At 46.0% G+C, this 17,423-nt stretch overlaps 1 protein-coding gene across 8 annotated transcripts in view; it reads left to right on the top strand.

The window, feature by feature from the left end:
• Positions 1-17,423, top strand: part of ADCY2 (adenylate cyclase 2) — a 412,965-nt gene that overhangs the window by 205,771 nt on the left and 189,771 nt on the right. For all 8 annotated transcript variants that reach the window (XR_006221652.1, XM_042997735.1, XM_042997720.1 and 5 more), the window contains exon 4: positions 3,666-3,815. Coding sequence is in view for 7 of the 8 variants with exons in the window: in XM_042997735.1 (XP_042853669.1) it covers positions 3,666-3,815 (150 nt within the window). In the remaining variant the exon portion in view is untranslated. The remainder of the gene's footprint in view (positions 1-3,665; positions 3,816-17,423) is intronic.

Here is a 17,423-nt window from a genome sequence, read left to right as displayed (position 1 = left end):
GCAGGGCCGCGGGGTGGGGCAGCCTTGCCATTGGACCAGAGCCCGCCCCCTGCCCTGCTCTGGGACCAGGAGAATGCAGAAGGGACAAACTGGATCCTCAGAAGAAAACAGGAGAAGGCAGGGCTCGCCATCCCGGTGGGTGGCATCAGTGTCATTAGAGCAGCGTCCCATTCGTGCATCCTGCTGAGGGCAGGGCTCCTGGGGACAGGTGATGGCATCATCCGGCTCCGTTGCTCACATTTGGTACTCATTTTGGAGGAACGGACTTCCTACAATGTTGACACTTTTGCTTGGAAGGCATTTTCTTAAGGAGAAAGAGGCCAATCCCTCGTAGATAATCACGAAGTTATTATTTCAGCGGCGCCTCTTAAGGAAAAGAGGTGGCAGTCTCGAATTCTGAGCGGCCTGGCTTGCGTCGGCTCCCCTCCGTGTCCGCATTCTTCGGTGCCTGGTCCTTCAAAGCGAATCCAGCAGGGACCAGCTTCGGAGAATCTTTAGCAAAGTAGACGGTCGTTGCGCAGGAGCAGGGCGCGGCGGGGCTGAATTATGGGCGCGCCACCGGGCAGGGCGCCGGGATTAACCCCGCCGGGGGACGCGTCCTCTTTCCTGGCACGCCAGGACATCCGCCGGCTCCGCCCCGTGCTCGCGGGATTGACACTGGCGGAGGTGACGTGCGCAAGCGCGGAGAGCCCCGTGCGGCCAGGCCGGCTTGGGAATGCCCGCGAGGACAGCCGCCCGCCCTCCCAGCCCCGCTCTGGGCCGCTGCTCACCCTTACACACACGTGACCAGCACACGTGCCTGTCGCTCAGATCACATGCCTGTCCTACGTTCACGGGGTGTATCGCACAGAGACGCACACGCGCGTGTCACGCAAAGCCACACGTCACGTGCGTGAATCGCGCGCGCGGCATGCACACGGGCGTCCCAGGCGCCGCCTGGGTCCTGTACCACACACACAGATACGTCACCCAAGTCACATGCAGACAGAGACACATACGTGTCGCATACATACGTCACACGTACCGGTCACACACGCCGCGCGCATGACACGCAGGTTGCACCCCCCTACTGCGTGCACACGCATGACAAGTGTACCGCCTGCGCACGTAGCACGCACACGCAGGTTAATACTCCACCCGCCCACGCCGCTGGAGGAAGAAGACCTGCGGATGTGTGACGGCACATTTCCGGGGCCGCGGTGAGAGCGCGGGTGGCTGTGGGAGCCGCCCGCCTCCAGGACTGTGAGGCTCGTGGGCCGGTGGGCTCCTGGGAGGCCCTTCTGGTCTGAGCTGCCCTTCCCCTGCTCCTGCTGCAGGGCGTCTGTTTATTCGCAGGGAGAAGCTCGTCAGATCGTTCTTCCCATTTCTAGTTCTGTCCTGCTGTCCCCTCTGTCCCCAGAACGGCTTCCCCAGGGCTTGCGGAGTCCCGCCTCCCACCCGTGTTCAGAACCTGCCGAGAGTGAGGAAGCCGTCAGGTGGACAGAGAACGGGACGTCCCCTTTGCTGCCGTTACCACTGTTGGCAGGTGCGGCCTCGGATCTGGGCCACAGGGTCCTGGCACCGCTCCCCTGAGTTGCCCCAGCAGGGGGACTCGTGGGTCCACCGGCTCCGTGGGCTGAGACGAGAGGGGGGTGAGAGAAGGCCCCTGGGAGGAGCGGAGACTTAGCCCATGGGGCCTGGATCCTTCTCTCAGCCTCTCTAGTCACGTGAGCAGTGGGACCCAGAAGCTCTCGGAGGAGAAAACAGGGCTTTTGGAAGCTGGCACCCTGCCTTTGTTGGTAGGGCCATTAGCACCCTATTTGGGGAGCCACGAGGCCGTGCGGAGGAGGGGGTGTTGGGCACCTTATCCAGCTGTGGCCGCCCATCCTCTGACAGACCTGCGGGTCTTGCCCTAAAGACGTAAGGGCGAAATCCGTGCTGATCCGTTTTGTATATCACTACCGCCTGCCCTGTGTCCGTAGTGTGTTGGATAAGAGCACACACTGGAAAGACAGTGTCCCACACTTTGGTGAGAATATAAGTGAATATATAGTGAATATAAGTGAGACTATAACTGGCGGGGTGGCTCAGCCTGTTGGGCAGCCGACTCTGGATTTCAGCTCAGGCCGTGACCTCAACGGTTCATGGGTTCGAGCCCTGCAATCGGCTCTGTGCTGACAGCGCAGAGCCTGCTTGGGATTCTGTCTCTCTCTCTCTCTCTCTCTCTCTCTCTCTCTTTCTGTCTGTCTCTGTCTTTCTTTCTCTCTGCCCCTCCCCTGCTCTGTCTCTCTCTCTCAGAATAAATCAAGTTAAAAAAAGAATATAAGTGGAATGTTCCCTCAGAGCAACTTCACAACATGTATTAAAAACTTAAAACCAGTCGTGGCTTCTGACTCCATGCGTTTTACGAATCGACCTAAGGGAAAGACGAAAGAAGCATGAGGCCAAAACGTTGTACGTGAGGGTGACCACTACAGAATTATGCAGATGCCAGGAATATTAAAGTAGATGTCGAACGGTATGGATATAACTGATGTATTGTGTAGTCATAGACCTGAATGGTAGCTAAGCATTCGAAACCCTGTTTCCACAGGATGCATGTGCGTTAGGAAAAAAAGCAAAAGTAAGACACTGCATTCAGAGTGAATTCGGTCCTTTTGGAACAAGATAGAGGTGTTGGCAAAGCAAAGTTTGGCCACAGTTTGAGAATGCAGAGGGTCATGGGGCGGGGACAGGGACATAACGGACAGCGAGGTGTGCTCCCTGGGCAGAACTGTCACACTGTTCTTTTTAGTTTTTCTTTATATTTTTCTGTCCCCCCCCCCCGCCCAGTTTTGGTGGACATGAATTTTTATCATCAAAAGACGAGAGACTTCTATGGTTTAAGAATCTGCCATATTCCTACCTCAACAGAGGATAATAGGGAATATCACTTATCCAGGCTCAGGGAGTACAGCGTTGGTGATCAGCAGCCTGGATCAGTCACCTATTAATTGAAATAATGCTGTGTAACAACCGCAAAATCTCAGCGGCACACAAAGTAGACTGTCGGCTGTCTGGTTGTCTCTGCTCCATGAGTCTTTTCTGGAACCAGTGTGTTAGCCAGGTTATGTTTTTTCTGATGAAGCACAAGAGAACCACTCAAAACATTGCGGGCCAGGGGCGCCTGGGTGGCTCAGTCGGTTGAGCGTCCGACTTCGGCTCGGGTCATGATCTCACAGTTTGTGGGTTCGAGCTCTACATCAGGCTCTGTGCTGGCAGCTCAGAGCCTGGAGGCTGCTTCGGATTCTGTGTCTCCCTCTCTCTCTGCTCCTCCCCTGTTCATGCTCTGTCTCTCTCTCAAAAATAAATAAACATTAAAAAAAATTTCTTTTTTAAAAAACATTGTGGGCCATCTGAGTCTGGGCTCTGACACCCAGTCACTCCTACTGAAATCACATGGCTGAGCTTAAAGACAAGGGAGCGACTGCAGCGTCATCTGTCCAAGGGCGTGGATCCAAGAAGGGGCTAGAATCCCTGAAGGTGAAGGCTATTTCTTTTAAGCAGATAAAAACGTTAGTTTGGAAACAAATAAAATGGACTCCCTGCCGAGCCCTCTCTTGCCGTTTCTAATGTGGATTTTGCCACTGTTGTGTTCAAGAGGTAGGAACGCTCGCCCTACTGAGAGGCTCTCTCTGTCTTCTTAGATCCTGGCCAACGTGATCATTTTCATCTGTGGGAACCTGGCGGGAGCGTACCACAAGCACCTTATGGAACTTGCTCTGCAGCAGACGTACCAGGACACGTGCAATTGCATCAAGTCCCGGATCAAGCTGGAATTTGAAAAGCGTCAGCAGGTAACGTGCGTGTTTCAGTCTCGCTTCCCCATTACTTGAGGCATGATTAGGAGGATGCTGTTAGGCTAATACTGTTAATACCGTTCACCCATCGTGGGGCATCAGAAAGAATCTGGAGCAGCCGACTGCCCGCGCCCAGCCTTGGGCTGGGTGCCTGGCGGAGTTAGAGACCAAAGAGCAGGGATGGCGTCTGTAGACCCAGCCCCGGTGACCTCAGGATCACCCACGTGTGAGCGTCCCATCAGCGGCCATCATCACACGGATGGGGAAACTCCAGTAGTCATTATCATCATCATCAATGACGCTTTGTCGAGACACTCACTTGAACGAAAACACAGGGCTCTGATGGCGTCTGCCCCAGGCGAAATCTGAGCCCCCTCCCTCCGCGCCGTCACAATGCTTCCTACAGTGCCTACCGTGTAGTCCACGCGGGAGGAAATAATCAAAGTCGTTCCTGAGGGAGGTCATGGGAGTTGAGGTGGAGGGTGCAGCAGGGAGCTCGCTGTCGTGACTGGGCCTGTCCCGGGGTGACCGTTGTGGGGGAGGTGTGGAAACGCACATCAGCAAAATACACAGGTTACGGCAAAGCATCGGAAGAATGAGAGAGGAAGACGAGTAGGAGGTGTGGCGAGCAAAGCCGTGTGTCATCAGGGACGGTGGAGAGCTGGTGAAACAGATAGGCTTTGGAGGGGAAACCATAAATACACAAGGGGCCCTGTATTTAATATGCTTAACTTCAGGTGGCGGCGGGGCATCACGTGACTGGCTTTGTTTTTCTTGGGTTTATGTATCTGTCACCAGGGACCCCAGTCCCCATGTCTAAAGGTGGTGGTTAGCAGGACTCTGTGAATACCCCACCTCACCTGTCAGAGAGCATTCATCACCGTGCCTGTGCTGGTAGCAGTCAGTATTTGGGGCATGGAAGATGTTTCACTATTATGTGTTCAATGGTACCGAGTTAGTCCATTCTATGAAATTATACCAAAATGTATCACGGTAGCAACAAAAACGTGTATTTGAGGGGCACCTGGGTGGCTCAGTCACTTGAGCATCTGACTCTTGATTTCAGCTTAGGTCATGACCAGGGTCGTGGGATCGAGCCCTACAGTGGGCTCCGTGCTGAGTACAGAACGTGCTTAAGATTCTCTCTCTCTCTCCCCCTCTGCCGCTCCCCCCCCCCGCAAAAAGCATCCTTTAGGTTTTGATGCTAGACTTTTGTGTATAGACTGATGAATAGTGATCAAATTCCTCTTTGAAAACAGCGGTTGATTTCACTTCATCCACTCAACAAAAATTGACTGAGCACCTAATTTGTGTCTGGCATGATTCTAGGCACCAGGATACGGCCATGAACATTGTATTCTCACTGGTATCACTAGCAAATCTCACAGTTAAATTTTAAAAAGCATTTTGTTACAACCCATATAGCAAAGGTTTCCAGTAACGAATGTTTAATTCTTTGATATCTATGTGTATCAAACTCCGGATTCAACATTAAGAGTTATAGACCGTTGTTAATTTGGGGCTGTTATCCGGTATATTTTCATATACTTGTGTCCAGTAACATTTTAAATCTGGGTTCTAGAAGATTCCACAGTTTCAACAGGCAGCACTTAGTGTTCATGATTGTTTTCTCTGTAGATTTCAAACATTTGAGGATAAATGGTTTCCTTTCCCAAATAGTAGCGACTCTATCAGTTTGGTTCTGACAGGCATATTTAACTTTCTTTTCCATCACCTCCAGAATCTACTTCAAAATCGCATGAAGGCTGAGGGAACTGAAATTCCAAGTAGACAGATTATGTAACCTAATATTTATAGTACCAGCTTTGGCAAAAGCAGTAAGTCAGGCTACTGACCTCATCTGCACTGCATACTTCTCTGAAGAGTCCCTGAACCCCCAGAACCAGGTGTCACTCTTGTCACGGTGATCTGTGGCCTCCGAGTAGTCCGGTGGCCACACTTGGACCTTACGTAGCTCAGGAATTAGAGCCATGACATCTTGTGTGTTGAGGCTTTATGGGACAATCATGAGAGGTACTATAAGGTATTATAAGGACATTTACTAGTTTTTTAAAAAGGGACCTTTTAGAGAAGAGGGACACTTTGAAAGAAGAGTAAGACCTTGTGCTAAAGATGCCTAATAAAATATAATTTGACACCACAAATGTGTTTTGCTATTGATGTTGGGAGTCAGCTCCCAGGGTCTGGTGCCCAGAATGCAGTACTTTTCTTGTTAGGGCTTTGGAAAATATGTTTCTAGAATTAGAGTGAATGCTTACACTTTTTTGAAACTGGCATGCAATTAAGTGGGAACAGAATCTTCTTTTAGTTAATAAAATCAGTAAGACGTGATCTGCCAGATATAAGGAAATACAAAAAAAAAAAAAAATTAGCCAACAGCAACCTGTATGTCCTTCATATAGAGGGTGAGTCTGGAGACCATGAGTCCTGGTACGGCCACAGACCAAATGACAGTCTGAGGGCACCACGTGTCCCTTCCTGCCCACCCTTTACCACAAACCACCTTTGCTTCATCCACAATCACCATGGCAAATGGCAGTACTCTTCAAAGTGCTTAATTCAATGATAGGGGTGGATGCTGAGCAAAAGAATTTGTTTCAGCATCTATTAGGACAATATAAATGCCATCCATTCGAATATTCTATATTGGCAGTTGCCTCAGTGGGAGTTGACACTCCCAGAGGCTGAGTGGCCGCCATCTTGGATAGTCACTGGGCCTGTTTCCCAGCTCACCCACGCTGACCTCGGGCCTTGGAGAGATAGGCCAGTGTCAGGTGAGCCCAGCAAGCCCCCCTCATGCAACCTGCTGGGGGCTGTAATAGCTGATGCTGTTGGGAGGTGTCTAGGAATTCTGAAACCTTTTCAGCATTGCTCAGCTCTTTACTTTCTTTCCTTCAAATGTTGTGATATTTTTCCTAGATGCAAATGAGATGAATTTTTAGAGACTAAAAACCATGTTTGAATAAAGTGACTATTTGTGCTATGAGATTGGGGGAGAGGAGAGAATGAAAAATGTTAGCAGAGATTTTTCTCAGAGTTATATTCTTGCCCTAAAAGTGCTCTCATATAGAAACACTGAAAATTATGATTTTTTCACTAGGTGGGAAATGTAAGGCGTTGCATTAGCACTGAGGCCACCTTTAGGCCTTTCGACTTTTTTCTCAAGACTCACATCCTGCAGGAAAAGCCTCAGCCATGTCTTGAGCACAGTTTCAGTGCAATAGAAGGTTCTTTATCAAACCTGAGAAAACAGCGGGTGTTTTTCCCTGGAGTATGTAATAGACTCTCAGGAATTGATAGGAGCCGGATTCAGAACAAAACAAGAATTTCTCTCCTAACCGCACGGGCAGTGGAAATGAATTTTGCCTCTGAAGTAGTAAAAACTGTATTTTCTTTTTTTTTTTTATAGAAAGAAAATAAACCCTCTTCAACTTCTATGTTGTCTTTGTTTTTTTTTTTTTTTTTTTAACGTTTTTTATTTATTTTGGGACAGAGAGAGAGACAAAGCATGAACGGGGGAGGGGCAGAGAGAGAGGGAGACACAGAATCGGAAACAGGCTCCAGGCTCCGAGCCGTCAGCCCAGAGCCCGACGCGGAGCTCGAACTCACGGACCGCGAGATCGTGACCTGGCTGAAGTCGGACGCTTAACCGACTGCGCCACCCAGGCGCCCCATGTTGTCTTTGTTTTAAAGTGGTGTAACTCAAAGCGTTTTTACATGGTCTGCCTTCATCTGGAACCACGCTATAGATTGAATATGACAGAATTACGCATTCTAGCAGAAAATACTAGTCAAGCGAGGTATGGACCCCTGATGAACCTAGATCTGTACCCCAGGTGGGGGTTTAGTGAACCAGTAGGCTTTCTGGCTCTCGTTGGGGGCAAAATTGGTTTTCTTCTCTGCAGACATCAGTGAAATGAATAACTGATCCTTTTGTGTTCATGGTTGAATAATGAATGTGCCCATCTTTATCCTAATATGATAGCAGGCCCCATTAGGGCATTGCTGAATGTATTGTGTAAGTCATTTAGGATGCCAGGAAAAAGTGTTGGAGATGTTTTAGATTTGGGCTGCTAGATTTGGCCCTTTTTCATGAGGGAAAGGAGACAAGAAGTAACTAATTTTTTTTTTTTTTTTTTGCGTCCTCATAATGTGCCTGGTAGTCTGTTTAGTACTTTGACATACCCATTCCCTAGCTGTGCTGTAACAAATTACCATAAACATAATGGCTTAAAATAGAACAAATTTATTCTCACACAGTTCCGGAGGTTAGAAGTCCAAAATCAGTCTCATGAGCTGAAGTCAAAGTATTGTCACGGCTGGCTTTAAGGGAGAGTCTGTTTCCTTGATTTTGAGTTTCTAGAGCCTGAGTGAATGCCGTGACTCCTAGCCCCTCCCTCCATGTTCAGTCTCAGCAGCGTAGAACCTTCCAGTGTCTCCACCTCCTTCTCCCTCTCCCCCTCTCCTCTCGAACTCTCTGCCCTCTGATTCTCCATGTACTTTCTTCCCTCCATCTGCTCTAAAGCCACTGCTTCCTTCTCATAAGAATAATCCAAGGTAGTCTATCCACCTCGGGGTCCTTAACTTAATCCCACTGCAAAGCTCTTGGTTTACCATGTAAGGTGACATAGTTAGGTTCTGAGGACTAGGATGGGGACCATCCTCTTTTCAGGGCCATTATCCAGCCTGCCGTCCTCTTTTTTATTTCTGTATCAACTCTCTGACCTAAGTCCTTTTTCCTATTTCAACCAGGTAAAGGAATTGTCCAAATTACTCATCCAAGTTCACTCGGCTACTCAGCGTGGCCTTTTCTGCCTTTCATGTTGGTTCTTTGCAAGTTCGTTTCAGCGATCTCTGAACATAGGTTAGCTAGAGATTTTCTGAGGCATGAAATACTTTTTTTTTTTTAATTAACTATGCCATTCATCATTACTAGTTAAATAAGAAAGCCTAAGATAATACCAAATGTGTGTCTGATGTGGTCACTAGGTAATGAGTTGCCGGGTTAAGTGAAGTGTCCTCCATGAGGGTGTCGGGTGTCAGGAAGTTCTATGGAAGGTCATTCACACCATGCAAGGAGCCACCGTGTGAAATCTGTCTGTGGCTTCATTTCCCTACTGTGGCAGAAGGGCTGAGAAGAGAGAGGGTGCGCTCTGGAGGCAGAGCTTCTGAATTGAGCTTTTTTTTTTCCTTGAGAGAGACAGAGAAAGAGAGAGGCAGAGAGCATTAGTGACAGAGTGGCAGAAAGAGGAAGAGAGAATCCCAAGCAGGCTCCGGACCATCAGCGCAGGGCACAACGCAGGGCTCACGAACCGTGAGATCATGAGCTGATCCGAGATCAAGAGTCCGATGCTCTACCAACGAAGCCACCCAGGCACCCCAAGGTTGTGTTACCTTAGCGTGATGCTGGTCGCATTTCTTAACTGCTCTCTTAGATTCTCTCACGGAGGTTCACGTGATCCCTTGCCCAATTTAACAAACGGTTTTCCCAGCCTCCACAATGGTGTCCTGTTAAGAAAGCGGTCAGTAGCCGGTCTGGCCATTGAACCCTGATGATGCAGGTGCACTTATATTAAACAGCAGAAATCAGCTGCCGCCCTGGCTGAGGCATTGAGCGTGAGGTTGGCGGGAGGGAGGGGTGGATGTGGCCGTGCCATCCCCGGAGTTACCTTCTCGTCCATTCTTCCTTGAGGCAAACAGAGTGAGCAGAGAAATGTTGGATAATTGGTGGATAATTACCCCGGACACTCTTCTACCAGCGTCTTCTCACCAAGTTCAGAAGTTTACTTTTTACCCCGGGGAATGGATGGTGTGAGTCAATCCCAACTCATATTACAGGACTTATTGTTTCCCTCAATTTCCTTCATCCTAATAGGAGCTTTTAGGCAGAGTCCAGGCTGAGGCATGTCAACCGCACATGCTTCTTGAGGGAACCAAATTGGGCAGAAAGAGCCCAACAGAAGTTCCAGCCAGTGAGACATTGTCACTGCCATTCCTGAAGAACTAAAGCAGTAAATTTTACTGTCAATGTTACCCAGGACCTTTGGGTAGTGTGGTGCATCCAGCAGCGACAGCAGAACGTGAGAACCCCACAACATCACACCCTGTGTACGGTCTGGTTCAGATATGCAGACCCTGCTCTGGCTTTTGCGTCATCAAAGATTATTAACTACGCTTTCCTCCCACCCGGGGGATGGGTGTCTACTTTTTTTCTATTTTATTAAATAATCCCTGTAGAGTTTCTATTTGGTGTCCCTTCCTTGATGAAGTCATAGCTTATATTGTTCTTGGTCACCACTTCTGTCCATTTTATCGAGTGATAGATTACACAACTTTCCCTCTGGCATCTCTCGCTCAAGGGAGAGGTCATAGCTCATACAGATGCTTATCACCGCCTTATTCTCATCGCTCATTAGTGAAAGCTGGAATCACGTAGAAGACCACACTTCCTCGTCACGTGAACGTTGGAAAAAATGGAAGAGTCACGGTTTCATGAAAGGGCTCTCCTCACCGTGTTTGCCGTTTGAATCGTCAGATTGCAGTTCAACAATTGGTTTAATGGTTTGCACCATATTGTATCATGTTGACGATTTAAATTCTCTTGAAGCTCAGGTGTTATGCCTTATTGAGAAATTCCGGGGCAAGGTATTCCAGGACGCTGCATTTCACCATGAGCCTTTTACCCAGTTCCTTTAAATGAGAAATGGAAATCGATTCCAGAAAAAAAAATATATCAGTGACCCTCAAATCGTTAAGCCTGAAATAATTTCTGATAAGTCCTTTAGTTCAAATGGTTGAAATCAGTACATATTTTCTAAGATGACAATGAAGGCCGTGTTGTGAATGTGTACTCTGGCTCCTTTAAGGAGAAAGCAATGATTACAGATCCAAGACTAAGGGGAAGGAGGAGGGATTCATAGGAATCCCTTCGAATGTCCATGCCTAATGAAGACTACCACTGCAGGGGGTTAGTAAATAGTAGCTCACAAAAATAGCACACTTTATTTGTTCACTCTTTAACAAGTCAGGCGTTCTGCTCTAAAGGAAAGAAACTAAGGGTTACAGCAATTCATTAAGCAGAGATCCTTTTAATGAATTGAATATATGCAAGTGTCTAGTTCTATCATGACAGTAGAAGAGCTACATGCTAAAGTAGAACTCTCCAGACGTTTCCTCTATGTAAGAAACGTGAGCCAAACTCCCAGCTAATATCTATGCAGAGTAAGCATCTCACCTGTCTTGTTGGGGACACACCTGGGAAAGAGTTCTGTTGCTTCAGATTATCACAAGCTAATCTCTGCTGATAATATAAAAGAAGCACAGAAAACAGAAGTTGCACCCTAAGCAGAGCATCTGGTTCTGATATTTTGGGCCTCTGGGAATTTTTAGTGTTTCATGGAGACCGCCTACTTTTTATACCCTGGGATGAAATATTTTGATGCTGGCAAGATTGTATAATAGGCAAAGAATAATCTAGTGGAAAGACTCAAGAAAGTTCTACCTCACTTGATATGAGTGAAATAAACCCAATCGAAAGGAATTCCAAAATCAGTCCTTCTGGTTCCATTATCCATTCTTCTGGTATTTGTCACATACAGGAGAAGATGTGCATTTATTCCAAAATCAAAGACAAAATGTCAAGTCTCTTATGATATTTTTCTTCCTGCAGATGAAACCACAGATGGGCCACTTAACTGTTAATAGAGGGAAAAGGCACTTTATGTCCATCAGCATGGGGCTGATTTAAGATGTTAAAGTTATTGAACCTCTGTGTTTAATAATTTGTTACCATGAGCCCAGTCATAGATAAAAAAAAACATGTCATGTGGCATTAGTGATGTGCTTATTGTATTGAGGCACCCATGGATGTTCATACCAAATTAACGCTTAGGACTTATGAGTTTTTTAATTTTGTTAATTGCATTTGTGTTTTCAAAAGGTGTTATTGTTTGGATTTTTTTTTTTTCTTTTAGGTTGTCTGGGTGTCCTCAGAGTTTTAGGAAATTTTGTTCTAGGGGGCGCCTGGGTGGCGCAGTCGGTTAAGCGTCCGACTTCAGCCAGGTCACGATCTCGCGGTCTGTGAGTTCGAGCCCCGCGTCGGGCTCTGGGCTGATGGCTCGGAGCCTGGAGCCTGTTTCCGATTCTGTGTCTCCCTCTCTCTCTGCCCCTCCCCAGTTCATGCTCTGTCTCTCTCTGTCCCAAAAATAAATAAAAAACGTTGAAAAAAAAATTAAAAAAAAAAAAAAAAAAGAAATTTTGTTCTAGGGCTTTTCTGGAAGATCCTTTAATCTGCTTATATGTTAGGAACCATTTGATATATGTAAGCTGCCAGATGTGAAAATTCCTCCCAGAGACCTGTGTTTTCCATAGATGTGAAAGCATGTACAACTATATGCTTTGCTCAGGAATGAAACCAGAGGAGCATTGGGGTAATGATATGCACATAAAGCCGTGCATAGACTATTAAGTTAAAATAATAGTTTTTACATATATACTCCCATTAAATACAGGATCATGAAGACTGTGGAAGGCACTAGCTCTCCTATCTATCGAAACGTCTACTTCACAATTTTATCTGTGATTGTATGTTATGTGCCAAGGGATTAACCCCAGAGAATAGAGTAATACCTGAGATTTATGGTCCCTTTTGTCTTTGGGCTTAAACACCAATGAAAGGAGACATGATAACTTACTAAATGCATAAATTTGATTAGAAGGTGCAAGTTACTGTGGCAAAGTGTAATGGAGAAGGCAGAGTGGCATATCGGAGCAGGCATCAGGGAGGCTTCTCTGGAGAGGTGACGTTTGGACTGAAATGGTATTGCAGAAGGATGCAGCCCTCTGATACTTTGATGAAAATGCTCTAAACAGAGGGGGCAGGTCTGCAGGGTCTTGAGTTAGAAACCAGATTGTCCTGTTTGAGGAACATCAAGGTCAGGGGGACAGTTGGGTAAGAGAAGAGAGTTGGAGACAGAGACGGGAGCCAGACCACACACTTGGCCTTGTAAAGTATGCTGAGGACTTGGAATTTTATTATACACTGAATGGGAAGGCACTGAGGAGTTTAAGTGAGGTAGTGAGATGAACTGGTAACATTCTTAAAAGGATCTCTCTGACTGCTGGTGGAGAATAGAGGAGGAAGGAGCGTTAGCAGAGGGACAAGTTTTGGGAGTAGTCCAGACTAGAGGTAAGAGTAGCTTAGGTCACAGTGGACAGATGCAGGGTGTATTTTGAAACTAAACTGGTAGGAATTACTGTTGAGTTAGGTGTTGGATGGGAGAAAGATAAAATAAGAAAGATTCAAAGCTTTGAACTTGAGCAGCTGGGTAATGGCTAGTGTGCCACTTATAAGATGTTAAAGTCTTTGGGAACAATATTTATTGCAGGTAGTGGTAGAGTTGAAATCAAGAGTTGAGTTTTGAACAGTTAATTTTTTTAATATGAAATTTATTGTCAAATTGGTTTCCATACAACACCCAGTGCTCATCCCAACAGGTGTCCTCCTCAATGCCCCTCACCCACTTTCCCCTCCCTCCCACCCCCCATCAACCCTCAGTTTATTCTCAGTTTTTAAGAGTAATTTTGAGATACCCATGATAATGTCCAAGGGGCAATGCCAGCCTATAGTTTTTACATGAGATCTGGATCTGAAAATGTAAATTTGGAAGTCATCAACATACATTGGTATGTTGATATACTATATATATATATATGTATATATATATATATATATAATATATACATATATATATATATTTTATATATTTTTTTAATTTTAATGTGTATTTATTATTGAGAGACAGAGTGTGAGTATGGGAGGGGCAAAGAGAGAGGGAGACACAGAATCTGAAGCAGACTCCAGGCTCTGAGCTATCATCACAGAGCCCGATGCGGGGCTCGAATGCACAGACTATAAGATCGTGACCTGAGCCAAAGTTGGACACTTAACTGACTGAGCCACCCAGGCACCCCAACATATATTGGTCTTTTTTTTTAAATTTTTTAAATGTTTATTTATTTTTTGAGACAGAGAGAGACAGAGCATGAACGGGGGAGGGTCAGAGAGAGAGGGAGACACAGAATCCAAAGCAGGCTCCAGGCTCTGAGCTGTCAGCACAGAGCCCGACGCGGGGCTCAAACTCACGGACCGTGAGATCGTGACCTGAGCCGATGTCGGACGCTTAACCGACTGAGCCACCCAGGCGCCCTTATATTGGTCTTTAAAAGACTAAATGAGATTTTCTAGGGAGAATGTGATCAGAAAATATTAAAATGACCCAAGGCCAACCCTGAAAACACACCAATGTTAGAGAAAGAACAGAAGGAGAGGACTCAGCCAAAGTCACTGAAAAAGATCACTCTTGTAGGAGAGAAGCCAGAGAATGTGGTTCAAGAGAAGTAAAGGGAGAAAGTTTAGGGGGGACCATGGTGAACTTAGCCAAGTGCTGAAAGAGAGTGTCAAAGAAGTGATCACCAGTCTTGGCAACATGTTCATGGGTGGCCTGGGCAGAGGGATGGAAATGACTGAGCTCAGGTAGGGAGAAAATAGAAGGTGAGGAAGTGCATGCATTGAGCATGGACAGCTCTTTTGACACATGCAGCTATAAAGGGGAGCCAGAAAGAGCCAAGCAGTTTGTTCGGGGAAGGTTTTCTTTACCCAAGATGGAGGCCAGTGTTGTATTATGTATCTTCTATGGCATCTCTGCGAAAACATTGTAATAATTTCTACTGTATTACATTATATGGTTTTCTCAATGTCTTTCTTTTATTCTGAATCATTGATTCCCAGGAAGTGAGGGGAAGAAGGATTGATTGATTTTTCCAGAAAGGCATTTGTGTTCCTAGATTACAATTCCTAACTAATCACAGTACTAGTCTATTGAGTATACGAACTCCTGTTCTGGTAACAGCTACTAGAAAGGTTTTAACTCCAATAGAAACAATGAAAAAGAGTTACTTAGTAGACAAATAATAATAACAACATGGAAACCATGAAAAGGAACAGAAAGACTGGGAAGACTGTAGGTAGAATAAAGACAATGAAGACAAAAACTCAGGCTTCAACTTGGGTTAACTACGTTTTAGAAACACATTAAAGTGAAACCGTGAGATTAAACATTAGAAGGAAAAGAGTTCCTCCTCTTAGCCAATAAAAGAAAGAAAGAAAGAAAGAAAGAAAGAAAGAAAGAAAGAAAGAAAGAAAGAAAGAAAGAAGGAAAGAAAGAAAGAAAGAAAGAAAGAAAGAAAGAAAGAAAGAAAGAAAGAAAGAAAGAAAGAAAGAAAGAAAGAAAATCGCATATCCATGAATGTGTCATTATCACCATATTCCTGGGAGGATCACTGTCCAGGGCTTGAACATTTCAACGTTGGATAGTTTTCCTAAAAGTGTAATCTTCCTTATAAGAATGGAAAAAGCAAAGGTAGGCTTTCCACCTGGAGATAAAAATCATCAGCAACCAGTGGAATAGTTAAGAATTGAAAAGCAAAAAACAGGGAACAGTGAGAGGCAGCTCCGATCACCTCCTTTTGTCAAAACTGTGAAAGCCACCGCAGACACACTGTTTTCTCCCTGCTGTTCACTGTCTCCTGCCCATGACGATCAACCAGCAAATAATGCTTTGGCCTCAATGGAATTTTCTTGCTGTTTTCTTCCCCCCACCCCTGTCCTGTTTTAGGCACCTTTCTGGCTACATGTGTGCTAGATTCTCTAAGAAGTTAGGACTTCGGTCTTTTAAACAAGCTGTATAGAATCAAAACAGGAGTATTTAACCATTGACTGTGGAATAAGGTCAGACCAACCTGCTGGAGTCTGAGGCTTGGCAGGCCACGCCCAACATCTCAGCCCTGAAGGACATGACCATCTCTTGGACAAGGCTTAGTTACATATGTGGACCCTCACACTCCAAGACGGGCTCCACCGATTGGAGGACCAAACACAAATCACGCACATGAAACAGTGCATCATGTGAATGTGCCTCGTGAGTGTCTTAACCTGACCCTCTCCCAGTGTTCCTGCCTACAAATGAGTCCCTCGGGGTCAACATGTGGCAGCTGTCTGGGCAGCTGCCTGAGAGCTTACTGCCAGACTAAGTGACTCGGGTGCATTTCCCAGGGACATCATCATTATCCCTCTGAGAGGTCTACTTGGGGCCCATTCCTGCCATCCTGAAACTAGACTGTGAATTCTTTGGTGGAAAGGGCTGTCTGTTATTTTATTATTTTTCTTTATAGTCTTAGAACCTAGTGCAGTTGCCTGCATGGAGTAAGCAAGAACATGCACGCTTAAACACAGCTGATAAAAACACCGGTATAGTGTTCTCTCTCTCTCTCTCTTTCTCTGTCTCTCTGTCCCTCCCTCCCTCCCACTGTTCAGCTTTCATAATGCAATAATTAATTATATATGTACTCAGAGGTAATTAGTTTAACTGTGTTATTATCAGTGGTCCCAAAACCACGTCCTCCTACATTTTGGACTCGTTGTGATTTATAGCAACTCTGGACTCCGGAGTATTCTTACCTCCTCTTGATTCACACGTCCTGACTCTCTCCCTCTGTCTCTTCTGGATTCCTTGCACGTTAAGGGTGATCTCTGAGCACTTCATGTCCTATGACTGCTTTGAATGAACCCAGATGCTATCAGATGCGTCGTCCCATTATGAGGCTCAATTGTGTCATGTTGTCGTTCACATTAGATCTTCAAAAAAGTAACAAAGACAGACAGCAAAAATGTGCCATTCCTGTTCTCTGTGCCCACATTCCTCTCCCCAAAAGTCACTAGTGTGGTCTTGGCTGAAATATTTTTATGAACTTGGGTTCCATTAGCCTCATTGTCATGGAGGTGATCAATATAGCCTTCCGGGAAGGAGTGTACAGACAGAAGTTTTGCATGTGTCATAAACAATGCAATTTTTATGTCAAAGACAAAATACAAGCTTGAAATCACCCTAGCCTATTAATTCGATCCAGATCTGCTGAGGAACACGCATTTAAACTAGCCTTCAATGAAAAGTTCTGCTCATGGATACAATGTTGGTGACAGTTTGCAGGATAATGGATCTTTGGAACAGTGCTAGATTTGACATCAGTGAGTATAGCACTTAAGATAATTACTATCTCAGACCTTTGCTGGTGAATTTTATTAACAAGTTGGGGGGAAACTCTCTCGGGGGAATATTTCGGAGTGAGTGTTCCACAGGGTGGGTCAGTACACAGAGACACGTCCACCACGGATGATATGTTTTAAGAAGGGCAGGCAGAGCAAGGAACACTCAAAACTCGGGCCGTGAGGGGCGTCTGGGTGGCTCAGTCAGTTAAGGGGCCAACTTCAGCTCAGGTTATGATCTCGGGGTTCACGAGTTCAAGCCCCGCGTCGGGCTCTGTGCTGACAGCTCGGAGCCCAGGGCCTGCTTTGAATTCTGTCTCTCTCTCTCTCTCTCTCTCTCTCTCTCTCTCTGCCCTTCCCTGCTCAAGCTCTCTCTCTGTCTCAATAATAAATAAACGTTAAAAAAATTAAAAAAAAAAAAAAAAACTCGGGCCGTGAAGATGTGACACTTCCAAATGAGTGAGCTTTCTGAAAAGTTATGA

Source organism: Panthera tigris, chromosome A1 (genome assembly GCF_018350195.1).
Source record: "Panthera tigris isolate Pti1 chromosome A1, P.tigris_Pti1_mat1.1, whole genome shotgun sequence".
NCBI classification, from domain to species: Eukaryota; Metazoa; Chordata; class Mammalia; order Carnivora; family Felidae; genus Panthera; species Panthera tigris.
Note: the sequence above shows the minus strand (reverse complement) of the source record. Positions and strands in the feature narration are given on the sequence as shown.